Genomic DNA, 21,801 nt, shown 5'->3' with positions numbered 1-21,801 from the left:
ACATCCCAGCATACCTTGCTACCATATCATTTTTTTATAGCAATACTGTGGCAAGGCATGCTGGGACTTAACAACAGCTGGAGATCCACAGATTGGACAGGTCTGTCCTACAGAGATTTAGCTCACCGTCACTTGGATGATGTCCTCTCCAAACACTGGCAGATGGAAGACACAACTAATCTAGGTCCAGTTTAACAGAGTTATAGGCTGAAAAGGAGATAAAGCTTCTAAATTAAAGTACTGACGTTTCCTATAGCAACTGATCCATCTGTGTATAATTTTCTAGAACGCAAGAGTGCAAAGATAGTTAGAATCTGATTGTGATGGGCTACACCACCACTTGTCACAAGCTTTAGTAAATCTGGCCCATAGGTTGTTCATGCTCCTGTGTTGGTTCCTTAGGGTAATGGTTCTCAAGCAAAATACTTAAGGTACTTAACAGTCCAGGCTTTAGGGATATCCCTGCTTGTGCACATATGGTATAGTCAAAATGATTGTGGTACCAAGTCCCATGTGCCTAAGCAATGACGGCATTAAAACCTGGAGGGCTGTGTTCGGGTACCACTGGACATTAAGAATGTCTGTTACCCAGCAAGTGGTATAGGGAGGAGCGTTACCCCTTTCCCCTCAAACTGCGGAAACACAAGCTTATATTATCCCCTTTCCTGTAGCCCTTTTAGAGACATCAAATATTAGCAAATTTACCAATTACGTAACATGCCATGTTAACTTACTTTCATTTCTGTTCTATTCAATACACATTTTTTTTTCGGGGGGGTTACTTTCCACAATTAAGTCTATATCCACAGGTAAAATGATGAGGTTTGCAGTTCAATAATAAACTATACGAGAACTGGACACAATGAGCGGCATATAAATAAATATCTTGGTTAAAAGATTTTATTAAGAATAAAGAAACTCCCTAAATTTAACCTTCTTTTACATCAAATATAAATTTGAGTTAGTTCATACAAGCACTTTACACCCCTCTGATTCTCATAATATACCAGATCTACTGCAGAGAAACCACACTGATTATAGACATTGGGCCTTTGTGGTTTTTCGGTTAATTAACAGTCAGATTTTTTTTGTGGCCTGCTGGTGGGAATTGAGTCTTCGGGACTTATCTCAAGCCAGTAAAGGGATGCGAGCGAGCCTGGCGTTCACCACTTGTTATCTTCTCAACCAAAATAGAATCTGAAATGCCAACCACACCTTTATTTATATAAAAAAAAAGATAAAACACTTTTCTAGTAGTTTTATGTTGACAGCATTTTACTGATCCCAACAGGGCATGGACTGCACCACAAAGGCAGCCCTAGATAATGTCCTATTTCGGAGTGCTCGATTATAATATAAGTACATTTCATTCTCCACACCTACAGCCAGGAGGTCCAGCTGCGGAGACCAGACCTGACCTGACCGCTTTGCCAGCTGAACCCTGTTACACACCAGGATAGTTACATTACTGGGGCAATAACATTGCAGCTTATTACTAAAGGTCCCAGTAGATGCAATATCAGCCATGTGTTGTGTTAAGCAGAAGAACGCTACATAGAAGTCGGGAACAAATTGTTCAAGTGAATAGGACACTGGCTTTCTGTAGGACGTTGGTTTAAATCCTTGGCCAGGTTTTAATCTTTTCAACATCACTTGCATACAAGAGCATGGGTCCAAGTTTTCAAGCTGCTTCTCCAATATTTTGTTTGAGATGTTTGCTGTGGATGTCTCCTGTGGACCATTCCGGAATGATGGCCATCTGTTATGGTGGACAAGCCAGGTCCATGGAGCAGCCCCGAGGGGAAGGCCACAGATTGTGGAGGAGAAGAATCTGGTCACCAGAACTGTGACTTAGCTGGAGCTGTTGGAGGAGGTCGTCTGCATGGGGGGAAAAAAAGTATATTACTAGTGATGAAGAGGAGTCTAAAATCATATTTTCTAATGTGAATGTAGATCATAGAATAAGTCAGTTCCATCTAAAAATAGTTGTTACCTTAGTTGTATTTAAGTTGGACATTGTGAAAGTGGCCCACGCCAACATTACCATAGACACAGTAACTGCTTAGCATGGTTATCGGCCACAAACTTAAAAGCAAACTGCTCCACCCACAGCTATATAAGATCACCAAGTGTTACGGGGCGACTCACTAGATCACTTAATGCCCCTACACCGATCCACGTGTAGGGGCGATAGCGAGAGAACACTGGCCCTGACAGATCGCTGAGTGATCTAGCATCGCACAGCGGAAGCTCCCCATGTATAGGCCCCTTTAGTCTGCAACAATTTGGTAACTTGTAACCATATTTAAGGAGCCATTCAAACTCCATTTTGAGCAGATTCAGAACAGACAATGATTAGAGGTATTATTGGTCAGATTGTTATTAAATTTACATTTTTGTTGTTCACGCCAGGCTATAACCCCTATGCTACCACTGTGGTACCTTCAAATCTCACTAGACAATAGCTTCCTTTCACAGAAAAAAAAAAAAAAAAATTCCCTTAAAATCTTGTTTGGTGTGCCACAAGTTGAAAATCACTGGTTTTTGTGTATAGATGGGAGGGTGGTAGAGTCAAATAATGCTTTAAAAATTGGGCATATCCAACCTGTGCCGTCCAGCTGTTGTGAAACTACACATCCTATCATGCTTTGTCATAGTTTTAGTATTCCCTAATAGCAAAACTGTGGCAAGGCATGATGGGACTTGTAGTTTCACAATAGCTGGACATGCCTGCTTTAAATGTTAGTAGAGTTCCATGCACTCAAGCATATGAGGCATCCAATAGACACATGGTGTAGACCTGCCTGTAGAACACACTAGTTTATTCTGTATCTGATCCATGCTGTCTCGGACATTTTTTATAGCGCCACAGACTCCAATATATGCTGGATCTCAGGAATATTCTGGATCTGATAGATGCACAGTCCAGGCCTGCCTTCAGCACTCCAAAGAAAGTTTAAGGCACACTTTCTGTACCCTTAAACAAAAACTCACATTGGTACTTCTATACTTAGGAGATCTGGTGTGGAAGTCAGTCAAACAAGACTGCAAGAAATAAATATTCTGTATATATGAAATGCCCCCTGTTTGAATTGATAAGGTGAGGTGGATTAATAATAAACAGAGGTGTGCTACCACAAAATTAGAATGCAAAGATAGGACAGGACACAGTATGTCAGATGTGGTGCACCAATAGGAAAAATTAGTTTATGAAAATTAAGTTTACAATAAAATATAACTTTTATACACTAAAACTCACCTTGTCTGTCATATTTCGCAGTTTTATCATAATCAATAGTTATATTTAATTGTAAAATTAATTTTCATAAATTAATTTTTCCTATTGGTGCACCACATCTGACATACCGTGTCCTGTCCTACCCTTGTGTACTTCTATAATTGCAGGACAATTGTTGGTGATCTAAAATGTAGGCCATAGACTTACAGATGTGCAAGTTTATGGTAAGATTCACTGCTACAGATTGCATATAAACACTTAAATTATAATGTATGCTTATATTATGAAAGTTTATATTTTTTGCTGATTGAAGCCTAAGACGTGTGGCTTAAACACCCAGTGATGGGTCCAAAAAAAAAAACCATAGTGTAGAAATCTGGAATTAAACTAGGGTACTTGTGTACTAGCATGGCGCCCATCGCATCGCAGACCATAAGGAATGCGATGGTATGCGATACAATGGCATACAACTCGATGGTATACAATTTAAAATTGTATAACATCGGCTGCCATCGCATCGCATATACAATGGTATGCGATTTAAAATTGTATAAGCTCCCTAATGGGGGCTTACAATGTTAAATGCACCCCCACTATGAACGTGAACCCGAAGCGTGGCGAGCCCGCGAGGGGCGGCGGTACGCGTCCTACGACCTTTTCATACCCCCACTATCCACGTCGGCGTGGAGTTGATTTTATATAGTGTGGCAAGCCACCGAGCCCCGCGAGGGGACGCGGAATACATGTAAAGTAATACGCGTGTGCTCGCCACGCTTCGGGCTCGGTCGCTCGCCACACTATATAAAATCAACTCCACGCCGACGTGGATAGTGGGGGTATGAAAAGATCGTAGGATGTGTACCGCCACCGCTCGCCATGCTTCGGGTTCCCGTTCATAGTGGGGGTGCATTTAGGGTGCTTATACAATTAAACATCGTATAGGGGGCTTATACAAAATTCGCATCGGGTGTATGGCATGCGATTATATGTCATGCGACCAAATATTGTGGGCGCCGTGCTAGTACTCAAGTACCGAAACTAGTAATCCAGGTAATTAATAGCCCGGAGTGACAATTTAGGATTGCTGCTAAAAAGTGAAAACCATCATCTGCAAATGAAAACTAAATTTTCAGATTTTAACGTGGCATCAAGCTCGAATTCTCACGACTTCACCTTACTTGGCCACGCCAACTAAGTTTACACTCTAGTTATTGCGATATAAAATGAAGAGCGCGGACATTTTCAGCTTCTTAGTGAGCCTGTACCTCTTTATGGACACTTTCCAAGGCTGGATTAAGGGTGGTGGCGGCCCCAGAGGCAACACAATTGTGGGAGCCACCATAACTATACCCCAGAGGTTAATGCCAACCCCACAGGCATTTTTGACTGCCTGCAATTATCCAGTTTGTTTTATCATGGTTTCCAATTGTAAAAGCACAAGTGATTGTGCTGCACTATATAAAAAATGGTGGCCAAATTGTCCGATCAATCCAGCAGAATCTGGAGCTGCCTCTGCCTGGTCATGTGTCCACCTAGAGGCAATGTACAGCAGGCTACAGGTGAAATGGCATCAAAACCGCTGCCGGAAGTTTTTGAGAGTGGAGAAAGCAATGCCACATATCGGCACACTGCCAGTCTGGGATTGCCTGTATGAAGCCCTCAGCAGAGACAGATGTGGCCACCTTAGTGTCTCATGGGAAGTCACTGCATGAGCCGGTGACACTCACTATACAGAGGAGCTCCCCAATTGACCCTGTTCATGAAGACTTCTCAGATTCAAACAGCAACGTGGGGACCTGGGACCGTCCTTTCTTTAATCCAGCCTTGCACTACACAATCGATTGCAAATCCACATTAATCTAGAAGCGCCGTCCAACTGAAACATTGTATGGCTTCCACGGAATCAGAGCGCTCAGCATGTCAATCATGTCACAGTGACTTGATATAAAGCAGTGGCAGCAGATATTACTTCCAGACCATGGAACCGCAAGTATTCAAGCTCTCCCTTCCCAGGCTTTCTTCTACTCCATTCCGCTCTGCTGGGTCTGTCCACTCTTCCTCCTAACATGCCCTAGTTTCACCCATCCTTTGAAAAATCCTCACTTAACCTGGACTCTATCACTCTGCTCTGCAATGTCACCAGGCTTGTCCTTTCCCAACTAGTCAAGTCTCAAGCTACTCCACTGAAGCAGCATCTCACCAGCATTAGCAATGATGCTCTCATGGCTACACCCAAGAGCTGCTGCTGCTCCCCTCCCCCCCTCCCCCCCCCCCCCCATCATAATTGCTGACTTTGCCCTGGCTTTATTCAGGTGCTACCTCTCTATCTGTATCTACCTATGGTCTCACACTACTTTTACTTGTAAGAAACCCAGAAGGATCCCTTCTTTGGCCCTTTCTGGTCTCCCCCTACATAGCCTACTTGGAAATGTAATCCATTCTTTCAGCCTTAAATACCATCTATAAGCAAAAGACAGTCAGATCTACCTCTCCTTCTCTGATATCTTACCCTCCACTATCTCCCCTTTCTCTATTTACCTGTCCAAATTCTCTTGGATGTGCCAATGTTTTGAGAAATGTTAATATGGTAAAATCTAAACTTGCCTTCCTTCTTTCCAGGGTCCCTCTTCTGCTCCTGCCAATTCTCTATATGGATATCAACCTTTCTTCTCCCTCCTCTTTACCGTTACTGCCCGCATCCAAGCCATCTCAATCTGCATACCGCTTTTTTCTGTCTGACCCACAAGCAGAACCTATTCAATGTGCCAAAGATGGCTGCCTTGGACAGTTCCCCTGTGGGCAAGATATGCTACACATGTATAAATCCCAACAGGAATTATCTATTACACGTCAGTTCTGCCATATATGCCTTTGGTCCCGGTCTAGGCTTATCTCCCTTAGTGTAACCTTTATAATGCACCCAACAGGTCTGTCCCTGCTGGTATACTCATGGAAGGATTAAAGGGAAAAAAAAATACATGGACCTCCTCGTTATGCTGGGGCCCTACTTCTAGCATTTGGTTCTGGTTGTTCGGTAACCAGTCAACAGGGAAAATGACATGACATTGACAAGAAAAGGTCTACATGACATTTTTCTTCATTCATTCCCATAACTTGTTCATACTTATAAAAACACATGGGGGGGGGTTATTCAATGTGCCGCCGCTATTTCCTAAGGGGGAAAATTGCAGAGGCTCCCTATTCAATGCTGTCTTTAGCGACAGCATTGATGCAGGATCCCGGCAGAACGGGTCAGTTCTGCAGATAACGGCCGTGGATTGTCGTGTTCCCGGCCGCAGATCGCCAATCCACTGCTGTTTTTGTGGCCACGCCCCCTTTGTGCGGATCGGTAGGTGGAACATTGAATCCCGCCTGTCGTTCAGCTGTCTGGCTGACCGCAAATGGGCTGGTATCACGTCTGTCGGCAGGGATAGACAGCCGTGATCCTAGATTGAATACCCCTCATGGACTAAGATTGGGAATTAAAGTGTGCTGAACTAAGCACCACGCATTACACTAATTGGAAGTCATGTTGACAGTTACATAAGTACATGAAAAACTCATATTGACCTTTTCACTGTCAACCTTCTTACTGTCGACCCAATGACCCACACCTCCTAGCATTAGGATTCAGCAACCACCCATTCTGTGTCATCTGTTCTAGGTGTGACCTATTCCACCCAGGATAATCCAACATAGTGCAACCTCACCTGCTACCTATTTGTGAGTGGAATGTACTACCCATGGAGGATATAACCCAAAGTGTCCACAGAAGCCCGGCAGCATACTACATAATTTTAAGAATTTAATTATTTCTGGAAGATGCTTTCATTTGATGTAATACAAAATCCTTGTTCCATGAGCCTGATTGAAACTTGATCGCATGGCTGAAAATTCCCAGGCCGCGCTATTACTGATAGACAGCCTGTAATACGCATCCGCGAGGCCATCCTGTGATAAAAATCGGCTCCTTTTTTTTTTTTTTTAAATCGCTGATGTTGGTAAGTTGATAAACAGGAATCCGGCATTTGGTGGTGTGACCGACGGTTTTCTGGGAGTGTCAGGGAAAATGCACATCCGGCCCTGATCGCCCCGTTTCTATTGCAGCCGTGGAGTAAGTCCTGGGCTACGCACAGCCTGCACACACAGCGGTAAAATCATTTGATGGAGAGCGGCTTGCGTATGGACATGCTGAACAAGCTGCAGGCTTGCATAGGGTGGGATTTCACTCTGGCGGGTTGGCATATACAAGATCGCAGGGCTCCGGAAATTAGAAGCCGCGCAATCAGGTCTGAAGCAGGCTTATGTACCTTGTTTGAGGTTTGTAAAAGGAGTCCTATTCCAGAAAAGAGTTCTAACAATAAAATTACTACAGTCCAACCACTTACTCCTCCTCCATAAACTGGCCCTTCACCACCCACAGGAAATGTTCATTCACACTTCGTTTTCCTTCTAAGTCCAATTAAGTCTCGTCGAAAAAACAGACTTTACTTTTCAATTGTCCGTTTTCGCCGAACAGTTTTTAGTCCTGTTTCGCCGATGCAGTTACACTTTTTTTTTTTTTTTTGAAAGTTGAACCCGGACTAAAAAAAAAAAACCTGTTGATTTTGACCATGCTGAATTTTTCGAGTTGAAAAATCAGCACTTTAATTGAAAAAGGTCAAATGTAAATTAAACCTAAAACGGTTTAAAAGTGTCGGTTTGATTTGGATACCATTTACCTCTTAGGCTCCAATTGCAATATGCCATCATTTTGGTTGAATGTGTCAACATGCAGGTGCAGGAACAGGGGCTACCAAAAGGAGCCTGTCCTTACTCTGCTTCACCGGGTGTCGGGGGTCTGTGCATGCACGATTAGCACTGCCCCCCAGCAGTGCAGTCTGCAGCCCATAGGCATCTCAAAATGGTGGTAGCCCAGGGACCTGATACAATGCTGCCTGATGTTGATCACATCCGCAATAGGAGGGATCACAGCAAGGATCAGAGATTCCTCTTTCATACATCCAGGTAATATTAAATTTCCATGGCTAACCCTGAAATCTGTCCGGTATGGGATCCCAACAGTCAGAATACCGGTAGTCGAAATACTAACGCTGAGATCCCGACCGCAACAAACCCAACAGGGGGGTCAAACGCAACGCCGCCCCTTGCTGCCTCACTGTGGACACCCACAGAGGAGGATTAGGTTGGGAGTGTGGCAGTCGTGATCCCAGCGTTGGGATTCTGACTGCATCACCATACAGCAACCTACTTTAATAGATGTAGGAGGTAGTGATAAGAGTGGAAAAGTGTGCCATGGCAACCAATCAGCTCTGAAGTAACATTTAGCAAGTGCATTCTATAAAATTATACATAGCAGCTGATTGGTTGCCATGGCACACTTCTCCAGTCTCATCATTAGAGAGAGCTCACTCAGAGAGCCGCCCAGTGTTTTTAAAAAAAAATTCAAATTCTGCCACCCAAGGCACTCCTGCCACCAGTATTGTGAGCGTTCGCATGTTAAAAACTACATATGATCGCTTATCTAATTCATCAAATATTATGTGCAGCACATAAGACCTTCAGACGGGAGATTCGACCAGCGAGCCTGCGCGTCGCACTGCACATAAAATGAGCACACAATCATTTATCGAACAGATGTGCTCAAAATTTTATGATTGTATACAGTATCTCATCAGTGTATGGGCTACATTACTGCTATCCCATGCTTTGGTAAAGGATCTAAGAACTAAACTGACTCCAACCAATGATGACTGATGGCTTCAACTGAACTCATGATCCAGTTACCGGTCCTGCCCAGTCCCTGGTGTGATTTTCTGGTATGCTGTGGTAGATTGTATTATGCACTGATACAATTATTGTCACATGTTCTCTGTGTATGGTGCTGTGCATGGGAAAAATAACTTTCTTATGCCTTTAAAATGAAAGTTACTCATCTAAACAATGGAGGAGCAATACCATACACAACATACTTAGCTACATGAATGTTTAATAAGAGACTCAAAACTATGGCGGAGACTGGAGTAGGCCTGTTGGTCAGTGCCAGAACCTGGTGAAGAACAGATTTTGTTGCAAATAACTTTGGCTTCTGGGAGGACAGGTTACAAGCACGGGGGGCAATTGGGCCAGAAATTGTTCTTTCACATACAGGAAAAAGAGAACATCCATCTCAAGTAAACTCTCCATTGCGTCAGCATAAAAAGAGCTGGTACCAGGTCTATAGCCGCCAGCACCGGTATCCGGACTCAGGATAAATGGACTCTAGGTCAACAGTCATAAGGTCGACCACTATTGGTCGACAGGGTCCAAAGGTCGACATGCATTGTTTAACAATGTGCAGACAGGCCGTATTTCATACCCTACCATCCACTACGGCATGGAATGAGAATATAATAGTGTGCTGAGCGCAGTGAGCCCGAAGTATGGCGAGCCATGCGAAGGGGCGCTGGACAGTGTCCATGTCAACAGACACCATAAACATGAAAAACTCATGTTGACCTTTTGGCCATGTCGACCATATGAATGTAGACCTAGACATTGTAGATCTAATATACCATAACCTCTAGCACCGTTGATGTCCATACTAAATCATGGATTACATGTAGATGGCCCTCTGTGGGTATAAGGTGAACGACTTTACATACAGATGTTCCTTTGGGATGACTCTACAATACCCATCTCTGTATCCCATCAGTCTGTTAGTACAGGGACCGTAAGGACATGGCAGGAGGCCTAATCAGCTGATAGCAGCAGGCAGAACCTTCCAGTGTGAAAGACAAAGTGAAGGTGTAGGACAGGTGCTGAAATGCTGTTAAAGTATGAGGACATATAAACTGTAATCTATCACTCCACTATGGATCACTGTCCACTGCGGAGCTAGGACCCAGCATATTCCTGGCTACGGTGTGCACACCATTCTACTCCTACTGCTGACAGGGGATAGGACTGTGGTTTTAGAAGGAAACTGCAACCAAATGTTGTGCCTTTGCTGCAAAACCAATACCAAGGGTCCACTGTTAGGCTATACTGGTGCAGAGGGCGGTAGGCAGCCCTTAACCCCTTGAGTGGTGGGTTTTGCTGGGTCAGGACTAACCTATCAGGGCAGGTTTGTCCTGCCCCAGCAAAACCCACCACATAAAGTTGTAAGCCCCCCTCACCTCCGGCGTTAGTACGCTGGAGCTTCCCTGCAGTGCTGCCGCTGTCCCCCCTGCCTAAGCCGCCTGTCACATTAAGCAGTGACGTCAGCGGCAGGCTGAGGGATGTGCGCAGCGGCTCGGGAGGACTCAGGTGCCTGAGCCGCGCCGACCATACCCCAGCCTGCAGCCGACATCACTGTAAAACGAGTGACGGCTGGCGGAAATTTTCCGGGAAAGCTGAGCCCGGAAAATTTCCAGGCATACCACTCAAGGGGTTAATACTAGAGCCACAAGGTTGCCTAAAGGATACTTCCAGTGGTATCGGGTCAGTGCGTTTACCACCAGCTACACACTATACGCTGCACCGGCTCATGGACTAGGCCCCGAATTTTGTCTCCATACCAAGCAAACACTTAGCCTTTGGCCAGTGTCTACATAGGAAAAGTTGGACAGTAGTACGAACTTCTGAAGCTGGTATAATTTCCACACTTTACTAGCTTCAACACTTTTAGTAGATGTCTATTACTTTGGCCAATGTAAAATTTTGCCCGTATTGATCAGTAAAAATGTTTTGTATTCACCTACTGCTGTGAATAAAAGTAATGTGCGGATTTTTGGGTCGACTATCATTTTGTCTAAACATAAGAACCATCAACTAGATAAAATGATGACCTAACGTCCCTGGTGGCCCAGCGATCACTTACCTGGTTCCCATGGCAGCAATATCTCCAGCATCTGTTCCTGGCAGTCATAGATGCAGCCATTCAGACGCGCAAGGACTCAACAAATTTGCCATATATTCAACCTAATCCTAACTTTGCTCAAGTGCCTATACCAAACCCCCCTCCAGGTGGCACCTACTCCTATCCATAGTAATTCTGGGAATGTTGACATTTCATATGTCAGCACTGTAAACATGTTGACATTCTAATGATGTTGACAGGATATTGACCAGCTGACAAAATAACTGTTGTAGGGGCCATAAAATAGATCAGGTTGCCTGGCACTGCAGTAATGTGTTATAGCAGTTCTCACAAGTATGGAGAGTCTCATATTAAGAAGGTTGTCATAGTGTAAATGTCACATATTAGATCATCAATAATACAATGAAGTAACGGAATATAAATATAAGTATATGGGGGTTATAGGAGGAGCTATAGGGGTAGGGCATATGGGGTTATAGGAGGAGCTATAGGGAGAGGGCATATGGGGTTATAGGAGGAGCTATAGGGGGAGGGCATATGGGGTTATAGGAGGAGCTATAGGGGGAGGGCATATGGGGTAATAGGAGGAGCTATAGGGAGAGGGCATATGGGGTAATAGGAGGAGCTATAGGGAGAGGGCATATGGGGTAATAGGAGGAGCTATAGGGATAGAGCATATGGGGTAATAGGAGGAGATATAGGGAGAGGGTATATGGGGTAATAGGAGGAGGTATAGGGAGATTGTATATGGGGTAATAGGGGGAGATATAGGGAGAGGGTATATGGGGTAATAGGGGGAGATATAGGGAGAGGGTATATGGGGTAATAGGAGGAGATATAGGGAGAGGGTATATGGGGTAATAGGAGGAGATATAGGGAGAGGGTATATGGGGTAATAGGAGGAGCTATAGGGAGAGGGTATATGGTGTAATAGGAGGAGATATAGGGAGAGGGTATATGGGGTAATAGGAGGAGATATAGGGAGAGGGTATATGGGGTAATAGGAGGAGATATAGGGAGAGGGTATATGGGGTAATAGGGGGAGATATAGGGAGAGGGTATATGGGGTAATAGGAGGAGATATAGGGAGAGGGTATATGGGGTAATAGGAGGAGATATAGGGAGAGGGTATATGGGGTAATAGGAGGAGATATAGGGAGAGGGTATATGGGGTAATAGGAGGAGATATAGGGAGAGGGTATATGGAGTAATAGGAGGAGATATAGGGAGAGGGTATATGGAGTAATAGGAGGAGCTATAGGGAGAGGTATATGGGGTAATAGGAGGAGATATAGGGAGAGGGTATATGGGGTAATAGGAGGAGATATAGGGAGAGGGTATACTGTATCAGGGAGGTTGTATGGGGTAACATAAGGAGGTATAGGGAGAATATAGCATAGAGTGAAAGTGCTGAAGCTTCCAAGTGCATGAGAATAAATTCACCAACAGTAAGCAGACACCCACATGTGAAATCACCAACCACCAGAAGGATAAAAGTTCCCTTTATTTTAGTTTATTAATAAGGTACAGAATAGGGGAGGTAATTGTACACAGTTTTTCTTGGTGGCAATATATCAGCCTCTCAGAGTTACACAAAGAAAAGTATGTAACATTCTTCTTTGACTCCTATTAAAAACTGCTGAAACACAAACATGATCGGGAAAATCTGGGGGGGGGGGGTGGACACCTGTTACCAACACAGCATGAAGGCAACTTAAGGGCTGAACCAATATCTGTGAGAATGCAGCCTATCAATTAGAACAGCCAACGTCAATGCGTGAAGGGGTTGGGAAATGTGGTACTGCAGCTGCTGTGGAACTACACATATCCACATGCCTTGCAACAGCTTTCCTGTTAAGGCATGCTAAAACGATGGCAGGGCATGTTGGGATATGTGGTTACACAGCAGTACTCTAGTTAACACACATGCTGTAAGAGATTCAGCCTAGGAAAATGGGTTTATTCTTTGCATAGGTGTTAAAGTAAAATATATTAAACAGACTGTAGCTACTGCAGCTGAATGAAGTCCAAGTACAGCTGAGAGACAGAATTTGAGAGCGCTCTCTTTTAAATCTGCACTTTCTAGCAAACTACATGTCCCAGCATGCCTTGCCACAGTTTTAGTGTTCCTAATTAGCAAAACTGTGGCAATGCATGCTGGGATGTGCAGTTTCACAACAGCTGGTTGGCTCAGGCCTGGTCTAGAACAACAAGTACAATCAGCATTAGATGTCACATGATCCTCATTCTGCAAGGAAGCCGGCAGGTCTTCATAGTAAAAACAACCCAAATGAACCTCTTGCTGCTTGCATTACTCACTTCAACCTTAATGGTTTCAATCCTACTCAATTTGTCAAACCCTTTACCACGTCAGAATTAAGATTATTCCAAAGCATGTTTGTGTTTCTCAATTCATAGAATCTTCCAATCCCCAACCCCACCCGTAGGCATTAAAAAGGCACAGATTTAAAGTGAATCCATAGTCTAAATTTCTTCAGGAAAAATTCTCACAGTATATAGGTTTGATAGACTGTTAAATATATATATGAAAATCTATGCAAATTTTGCCTTTGAAGAACCAAAAACTGTACATATTTCCATTAGGTTAGAAACGAATAGTAAATTACACATCTGTAACATGAAGAAATTGCTTAAATACTCAGATGGTTACATAGGGGCCAAATATCCAGCACACACTGGATGTCGTATATTACACAGTTGTTGTTAATCTAGTTTCCTTTCATGAAAGTTCCACTCAATATTCAAATAAACCCTGTATGTCTTACTCAACATTTGCTATCATTAGACCAAAAACTGCCGATAGAAATAGACTTTGTGTCTCATTTAATCCAATTAAAATATTTTTAATTGTTTTTATTTTTATTTCTGGCTTCTTTTAAAGAAGATCATGGGAAAGATGCCTATCGTGGCAGTATGTTTAGCAGGCGTTCTAAAAATCTCAAGGGAGATGCCAGTCATATCAGAAACCTGTATTACTATACATCCGCATCTTCAGATTCAAAATGGCTTCCTTCCCTCAGCTTCCAGCCAAGAAATGTACTCAAGTGTAATTCCAACAAACACACAAAACATTAAATGACACATTTGTCGGTCTAATGGATTTCATGAGGTGTATAAAGTCTATTTCTATAAAATTGGTCAACGACGACAATACTGGACAGATTACACGCCTGGGTGGGCACAGCGTCTGTGATAATGAAGACGAACACCCTGCGCATAAAGCTCTCCCTCTTCCCAACAGATAACTGCAGAGCCATTATTTCTCGCTACCGCCTCTCCTGACGCTTAATCTAGTAAGGAGGGCTCTGCAGGTCGGATTATGGTGGGACGGTTTGGGGCGGCGGGAGGTCTCCGGCTGCAAAAAGGAAGAGAGGGCAAGAGAAAGAGCGGTTTTAAGAAAGTCACAAAGACGGGATATATTTATGTGGGGTGAGCCATACTCTAAAACCCCACATAGGCATCATTATTCCTTTTGAAAGTCCTAAAATGGATTATTATTTTCAAAATTAGAGAATGCGTAGCGTTTGCTGTTAAGAATTGGCATTATTATTATCCAGAATTTAATACCATCATTTTAACTTTATAGATCATGTTATTTTGACAGAAAGGCAACGTCGTTAGATAGAACTCAAAGTTGCATATCTCTTTAGATGATAATTTACACAGTTTAGTGCACACTAATTATTTCCATTATAATAAAATAGCTGAACATATTAATCCTCACAGTCCACCCATAAACCTACAGATATAGGGGCAGATGTTTTTTGGGCCGACTTATTCAGGGAATAACGACCTAGTGAATGGCATAATGTCCCATAACAGTTTCAGCTCATAAGATGGCTGCCTCCATTTCCATGGTAACAGCACTAGAATGTTCCCACAGGTAAGCAAGCCTGGTCCTGGCTTGGATGGCTTAATTGACTAAATCCATTCAAGGCATTACTAATAGATTCAGATTTCTATAGGTCTACCTTCCTGCTAAAGATATAGAACTATATACAGTGCAGAACAATGAAAATGGATAACACACTGGGGGGTTGGGTCATTTACGAAGATGGGAGTTCTATTTCACATTGGATGTTTCTAAGAGCAACCAATCAGATACCATCTATTATCTTCTAGATGGTGCTAAATAAGAAGTCGATTCTGACTGGTTGCCCATAACATCTTCCCATGTCAAATATAACTCCCGTCTAATTTTCCCGAGTGTCCAGCTAACAACTAAGACCTAACAACTAAGACATAACACATATGTCCCTAACCCCTAAATAGATTGTGAAGCCGTTTCTGTACGGACTTAAAAAGGACAGAACAAGGAGCCAGCGCCATGTAGGAGGGAATACATTCGAATCTGCACTGGGAACCCCTACAGGCCAACCCTACCTACTGTAGAGTTTCCATAACAAAAGACTGGCATGACATTCATTAGCAATGCTCTGTGCAGAGTATTCATCTACAGAGATAAACATACTGAGCGCCATGTGTCCATGATCAGTACATAGATTTAATAGGTTTAATGTCATGCAGTATAATCATTACAGCATGCAATAGAGTGCGGCCCTTACCTGGGTACTCCAGGTGGAAGACTGGGAGGAATACGAGCCGGTCGGGATGGGATCTGCGGAGGTGCTGAGAAAGGGTCATTATTAGCAGCAGGGAAAGGCCCCGCAGGGCCAGGGCGGGAGGGGATGGGTGGATAAGCGGAACCTCCTACTGGAACGGGAATGAGAGGGGGCCCAGGGGTTGGGCCCCTGACTGCAGGAGGACGGCTTGGAGGCATGATGGTGGAAATCGGTCTCTTCTGCACGGTAGGGCTAGAGAATAAAAATGAATGACAAAATGAGTGCTCCCACTATAACTAACTTAGAGAAAGTACCAATCTACCAGCTCCTAATGGTCCCGTTACAGGCTGTGCATAAACACAGGAGCTGATTGGTTGGTAGTTTTTCTCTTTTTACTTCATCTCTAGAAGCTTTGATAGATATGCATCTTCGTTATGCCAACATACAATTATTATCCTTTTTTCCTTTATTACATTATTTTTTTCACTTTGTAATACTCCATATTTCAGACAACGCAAACTATAATGAAACGCAGAACTCTGTCTTCCCATCTTATGCCCACTTTGCTTTATAACCCGCAGCAAAATATTTTTAAATTCTCTCCTATGTCACCACCCACTTATACATATAGCCACTTTCACTGCACCCTAATCGGGCACACGTGGTTACTATGCCATGGGTGCGACGCATTGTGCACACCATATTCCAAGGGCACAATTGCCGCAGTTAGGAGGCTTGGCAGCAATGCTGGGTGCGGCGACATCTGTATGTGTCCATGTAGCCACCAGATACTCTGATGACCAGCGTATCCCAGCCGTGGCACCCACTTTCTCCCATGCTTCTCCTCATCTTGAGAACCCAAATAGAGAACAATGACCAATTCTACTCCTTTCCCAGAAATCAAAAATCGGAAAATCTATATTCGGAGAGGTTTCAGAGGTAGGCAAACTGCAGATGCTGGTCTTGAATGTTGGATAAGTCAGGATGTAGAAATCGGTTCTCAATCCAGAGTCAGTGACCTGCACGGCTACCAGTGATGTATGGAATGTCAGGTCTTCCCTCATTTATCTATTGACATTGTGAATCAGCATAGAGTAACCAAAATGCTGTACAACTCTCTGTGTGCACAGGGTGCAGGCACAAAGACAGGAGGTTATTCTGGTTACTCGCAAGGCTGAGAATGTTGCCGCCTTGCGAGTCCACCAGACACCGCCCGCCCCTACCCCCTCTCACGCTACGATCCCCCTGCAGGCATGCAAACGGATGATTTTCATAATCCTTCAGCCTTGCGTGCGGGACCTTATTCAGGTTTAAAATCGGTCCCCCTTGCGAACGCACAAGTACAAGTGCTTCTTTTGTACGTGAGTACAAAAGAAGATTCACACAGGGAGTTGAAGCCTATATGCACCCCTATATTTACACACCAGCGCCATCTTCTGAACACAAAGTGTGAAACAATGGCAACTAGACACTCAATGTATAGGTGCTGACCACCAGGTCTCCTATTTAATGGAGCAATAGTGAAGGTCAGTGTTACAGCTGACCCCTGGGGCTGGTGGTGTTATTCCTCTGAGCCTGTGGTGCTACATTATCAGGAGGACAGATTAATGTTGTCGGGTGAAGAGAGTGTGGATGTTATTTCTTGCGTGTGGGAGCAAGTAATAAGCTCCACCTTCACTGTAATGACAGGGGAGAGGGGATGAGGGCGCACATGGAGAGGATGGGAAGAAGTCTACGTTATAAGGTCTTGGATCATAAGGAAAGACAGCATTGGAACCGGATAGAGCAGAGTGCTTAGGTGTACAGGACGGGGAGCCGTCAGCAGCCTGTATAACAAGCTGTGTTCTAGAAGCAGTGATGCTCCTCTTAGACTGGAAATGGCAGAATTGGCAGCTGTATGCTCTCTGGCTGGAAACACCATGCGATAATCAATGCCGAATGTATTCCCTTCCTTGCTCTCTATGGTTTGCATTCACTTATTACTTTTCACAACCTACAATACAAATACTCACAGAGAGGCTCAACATGACCTTCATATATACAGTAGGAGAACTCTTCTCGCCCATGTGAATATCATCTGATGATACTAACCTGTGCCCACTGTTCTGGTTCGCAAGCCAGGTGTCATCCACTGGTGGGGGGACTGGGGTGGAGATTGTGCTAGTGGTAATATCACCAATGAGATTTAGAGACTCCTTCAGCGCATGGTACATTCTCAGCGTCTCGTCTCGCCGCTGTGCCTGGTCTGCCGACTCCTCCATTAGGCTGTTCTGGTCAGTGGATGAGTACAGGTACGCTAGCAGCTCGGAGTGGATAAAGTCTTTTGCCTGCAGAGACCAGGAAAGGAAAAATTATCAGGTGATAAAAGTACGGTAAATGCGAGAAACCCATCCATGAGACATAATACAGAAGAGCGTCTGTGGGTGATCACTAGACAAAACACTGATCACCTGCTCATGTTGTCCTTACTAGCTGAAAAGGTGGCCACCCGTTGGACTATCCAGTCCATTGGCCAAAGTTGGACAGCAGGATCATTGTTCTATTTAGCTGTGCAACGATCAGTGGCAACAACACAAGATCAGATTCGTCAAGGTATCTGGGATCACATTCCAGGCTATTAGAGCAGGTGTAAGAAGACCGAAAGTCCTCAGAGTTTGTCTCAGAGTCCTCATAGCAGCTCATCTGCTGGTAATACTTTCCCGACGATGATGCGGGAGCCCGCAGCAGCGCTTGCCGTTTTGAGCGGCTTTCAGCTAAAAGTCACCCAGTGTGTATGGGCCTTTAGACTTTATCACAATCAGTAATTGATAGTTCCTCAATAAATAAAATGGTCTACTACTTATTCACAAAAGCCAATCATCTTTCCACTTCCCTATATAAATGACAGTAGAATCAACATAAAAGCACTAATTGAATAAAACGTGTTTTGTACAGATTATAAACTAGTAGGCTTGCCTGAAGCCAATGCTTTGAAAGTTAGTCTGCTACCTGGTGCATGTGTGAGAGAAAGCTGTAGTTTCGCTCGCTGCCAACAGATGGCAGTGTTTCAGAGCCAGATCCGGCGTGTCCAAACTATGGCCCTCCAGCTGTTGTGAAACCACAAGTCCCATCATGCCTTGCCACAGTTTTGCTATTTCGGAATGCTAAAACTATGGCAAGGCATGATGGGACGTGTAGTTTTACAACAGCTGGAGGGCCATAGTTTGGACATGCCTGATATAGATGGTTTGGCTGTTACAGTTTATAGCTATGTACAAATGAAATTGCATGGTAGTGTAATGGGAACTGGTTTACGTTGTTGCATTCAAATTCATACTGTGGTGTAAAACTGGCGAATTATATGGACATATTATGCAAGGAAAAGACTGTAAGATCTGCATATATCTGCCTGCAGTAATTCCCCAATATAATGGAGATGGTCTGCTCACATTATTGATCATAAGGTGCATTATGGTCTTTGGCATCAGGTCACGGATAGATTTGTTGACTATTCCCATGTAGGAGTCCACCAAGTTCCGGATGGTCTCCACTTGTCTCTCCAGTTGGGGATCCATGGAAAATGTATTTTCCGGGACTTCTTCATCATTCTCTGTCTGGAAGCCAAGAGGAAAGAAATGAAATCTAAATCATGCCAATAAGTAATAGAGTACTGTATGGCAATAAGTAACAGAAGAATCCATGCCACACTTTCTATAGATTGGAAGCTTGCGAGCAGGGCCTTCCTACCATTTTGGCTGTCTGCAACTACCCAGTTTGTTTTATCTCTATTTACAATTGTAAAGAGCAACGGAACAGTTAATAAATGATTAATGCATGTGATAAATGTTCAAGTAAGATACACCCAACACCTCGCTCAAGTCCTCGCTCCTCTCACAGCATGACTGCACACTCAAACTTCATGACTATTGCCTCAACAGACCACCATCCACACACCAAGCATCTTGTGACTACAGCAGCTGCCCACCCTCCCCTCCCCCAGCAACTACTACGGTAGATCACTGCCTATACCTAGTGACTACTGCAGCTGTGTACCTTCACCTCACCCAGCAACTGCTACAGTGGCCAACCCTTCCCATACCCAGCGACTACTGCGGCTGCCCACCCTCCCCACACCCAGCGACTACTACGACTGCCCACCCTCCCCACACCCAGCGACTACTACGGCTGCCCACCCTCCCCATACCCAGCGACTACTATGGCTTCCCACCCTCCCCACATGCAGCGACTGCTACGGTAGATCACTCTGCCTATACCTAGTGACTACCGCAGCTGTGTAACCACCTCACCCAGCAACTGCTACGGTGGCCAACCCTTCCCATACCCTGCGGCTGCCCACCCTCTCCACAACCAGTGACTGCCACATTAGCCAACCCTACCCAGACCCCACAACTGCCATAGTAACTCACCCTGCCCACACCTGGTAACTACAATGGCTAGCCACCATACCCTCACCCAGTAACTACAGGGGTAGTCCAACCTCTACCTCACACCTACAGTAACTGAAGTAGGGGACAGACGGCTGTTGAAAACAATCCCCCTACCCAACGGGGGAGGGACGCAGTGGCTGGTATTCTATCTTCCTCACATCCAATGCCTGCAGCAGTGTCTCTCTCTCTCTCTCTCTCTCTCTCTCTCTCTCTCTCTCTCTCTCTCTCTCACACTACAACTTGTAACTACAGAGAAAGACCTCACAGCTCGCTACACCATATTCTACCGCTGGAACAGTCCATTTACCTGATCTTTTTCCGGGTAAACTCCAGCTCGGAGGAATGACGCTTTCCAGCTATCCACATCTTCTTGAGAGTCACAAGCAAGTTCTATCTGGCGCAAATCCTTATATACATTGCTGAAATGACAAATGGGCAGGACGTGCATCTAGATTCTTTACAATACAGCAGGAAAGCAGATCATACTTTTGACTCACACGGTACCCCATGCATCATGCCATGATCAGGCACATGCCAGTCGCTAACGCACCATGAAAAGCCAGGACATGCACCAGGTAACTGGACAGATGAGCCCCACGCCTGCTACTCACCGCTGTTCTGTGTTGAAAATGCCAAAAATATGCTTGTTGGACATGAATCCCTTCTCTACATCTCGGATCTTCAGATTATCAAGGGGCAGCATGTATTTCTTCTCTTTCTCCTGCAGGGGGCAGAGCAGATCTCAGAACTTTAGGAGCATATGGAAAAGGAAACTTGCAGATGTACCAAGTCTTTTTAACAGTTCACATCCCCATTGCCTAGTGTCACTGACACACGGAACAATGGCTTATAGATGAGTGTTGTTATTTTATGATGCTTTCCATTGAAACTTTTAATGCGCTACGCAATATAGAAATGTGGTGCATTAACCTTCGTCGCTAACAGTCACCCAAACTATCAAACTTAACCGACTGTGTTCAGTGGGCCTGTTGCGATGGTGCTCACCAGCGTACGCCTGAAACGGAGCGTGAGGGGTTAAAAGGAAGGGAACTTATGTTTCGGCTAGAAATGCAACATCTGGAACAGTTTAAGTGTCTGGGAGGATTTTTGGCCCATGGAAGGTGCTGGATGTAGAGCCCCCCCAGCCTCCTAACCCCTCCTCTCACTTCCTGCATAACCACAAATGTGCTCCCAAGGAGGCTTGCAGCATTTCAGTGCCACGTCACAGCAGCCTGGATATCCCTGGGACCGCACGGCTCATCCATCCTTGCAGATTTAGGGAGAGCTGGTAAGATCTGCAACTGGGGATGGGATCAGGAGAGGGGGGTACAGAGTCGGCATTCTCTCTGTCTGCTGTGTAAGACCAGACAATGCCGCATGCACGCGAAGCTTCAGGACAGTCAAGGGTGTAGCTGCTCCAGATGAGGGAATAGATATTGCATGCTGCAAAAGGAGGGGTGGAAAGGGGACGGGGTAGAAGTTTGGAATGATGTACTGTATGCATGGAAATGAATAAGTTCTACAATTACGGAGTACGGGACGGAGCTGCATAAGTTAGTGCATGCCTGGTAGCTGGGTGTATGTAAAGCAAGCTGTATAGGGCTAATGTACGTTATTGATGGGGCGATAGGCTAATCGTTAGAGAATGTGACGTGAGGTTACAGAGAGACAGACGCACATCTGGCCGTCCGAGGGGCACAAAGCCCTGACTAT

At 44.6% G+C, this 21,801-nt stretch overlaps 1 protein-coding gene across 4 annotated transcripts in view; it reads right to left on the bottom strand.

Annotated features, from left to right (window-relative positions):
• Positions 1-882: 882 nt before the first annotated feature.
• The window catches only part of DNM2 (dynamin 2), a 62,983-nt gene continuing 42,064 nt past the window's right edge, over positions 883-21,801 (bottom strand). For 2 of the 4 annotated variants that reach the window (XM_083185138.1, XM_083185139.1), the window contains 6 exons: positions 20,700-20,809; positions 20,396-20,507; positions 19,090-19,254; positions 17,753-17,988; positions 15,665-15,913; positions 12,565-14,454 (listed from right to left, as the gene is read on the bottom strand). In XM_083185138.1, coding sequence (XP_083041264.1) covers positions 14,385-14,454; positions 15,665-15,913; positions 17,753-17,988; positions 19,090-19,254; positions 20,396-20,507; positions 20,700-20,809 — 942 coding nt within the window. In that variant the 3' untranslated portion in view covers positions 12,565-14,384. Of the gene's footprint in view, positions 1,879-12,564; positions 14,455-15,664; positions 15,914-17,752; positions 17,989-19,089; positions 19,255-20,395; positions 20,508-20,699; positions 20,810-21,801 lie in introns of those variants that run through there. The other 2 variants (XR_014473612.1, XM_083185140.1) reach the window with 2 other exon arrangements.

The sequence above is a fragment of the Crinia signifera genome, chromosome 4 (genome assembly GCF_055691185.1).
Source record: "Crinia signifera chromosome 4, ASM5569118v1, whole genome shotgun sequence".
Lineage (NCBI taxonomy): Eukaryota > Metazoa > Chordata > Amphibia > Anura > Myobatrachidae > Crinia > Crinia signifera.
Note: the sequence above shows the minus strand (reverse complement) of the source record. Positions and strands in the feature narration are given on the sequence as shown.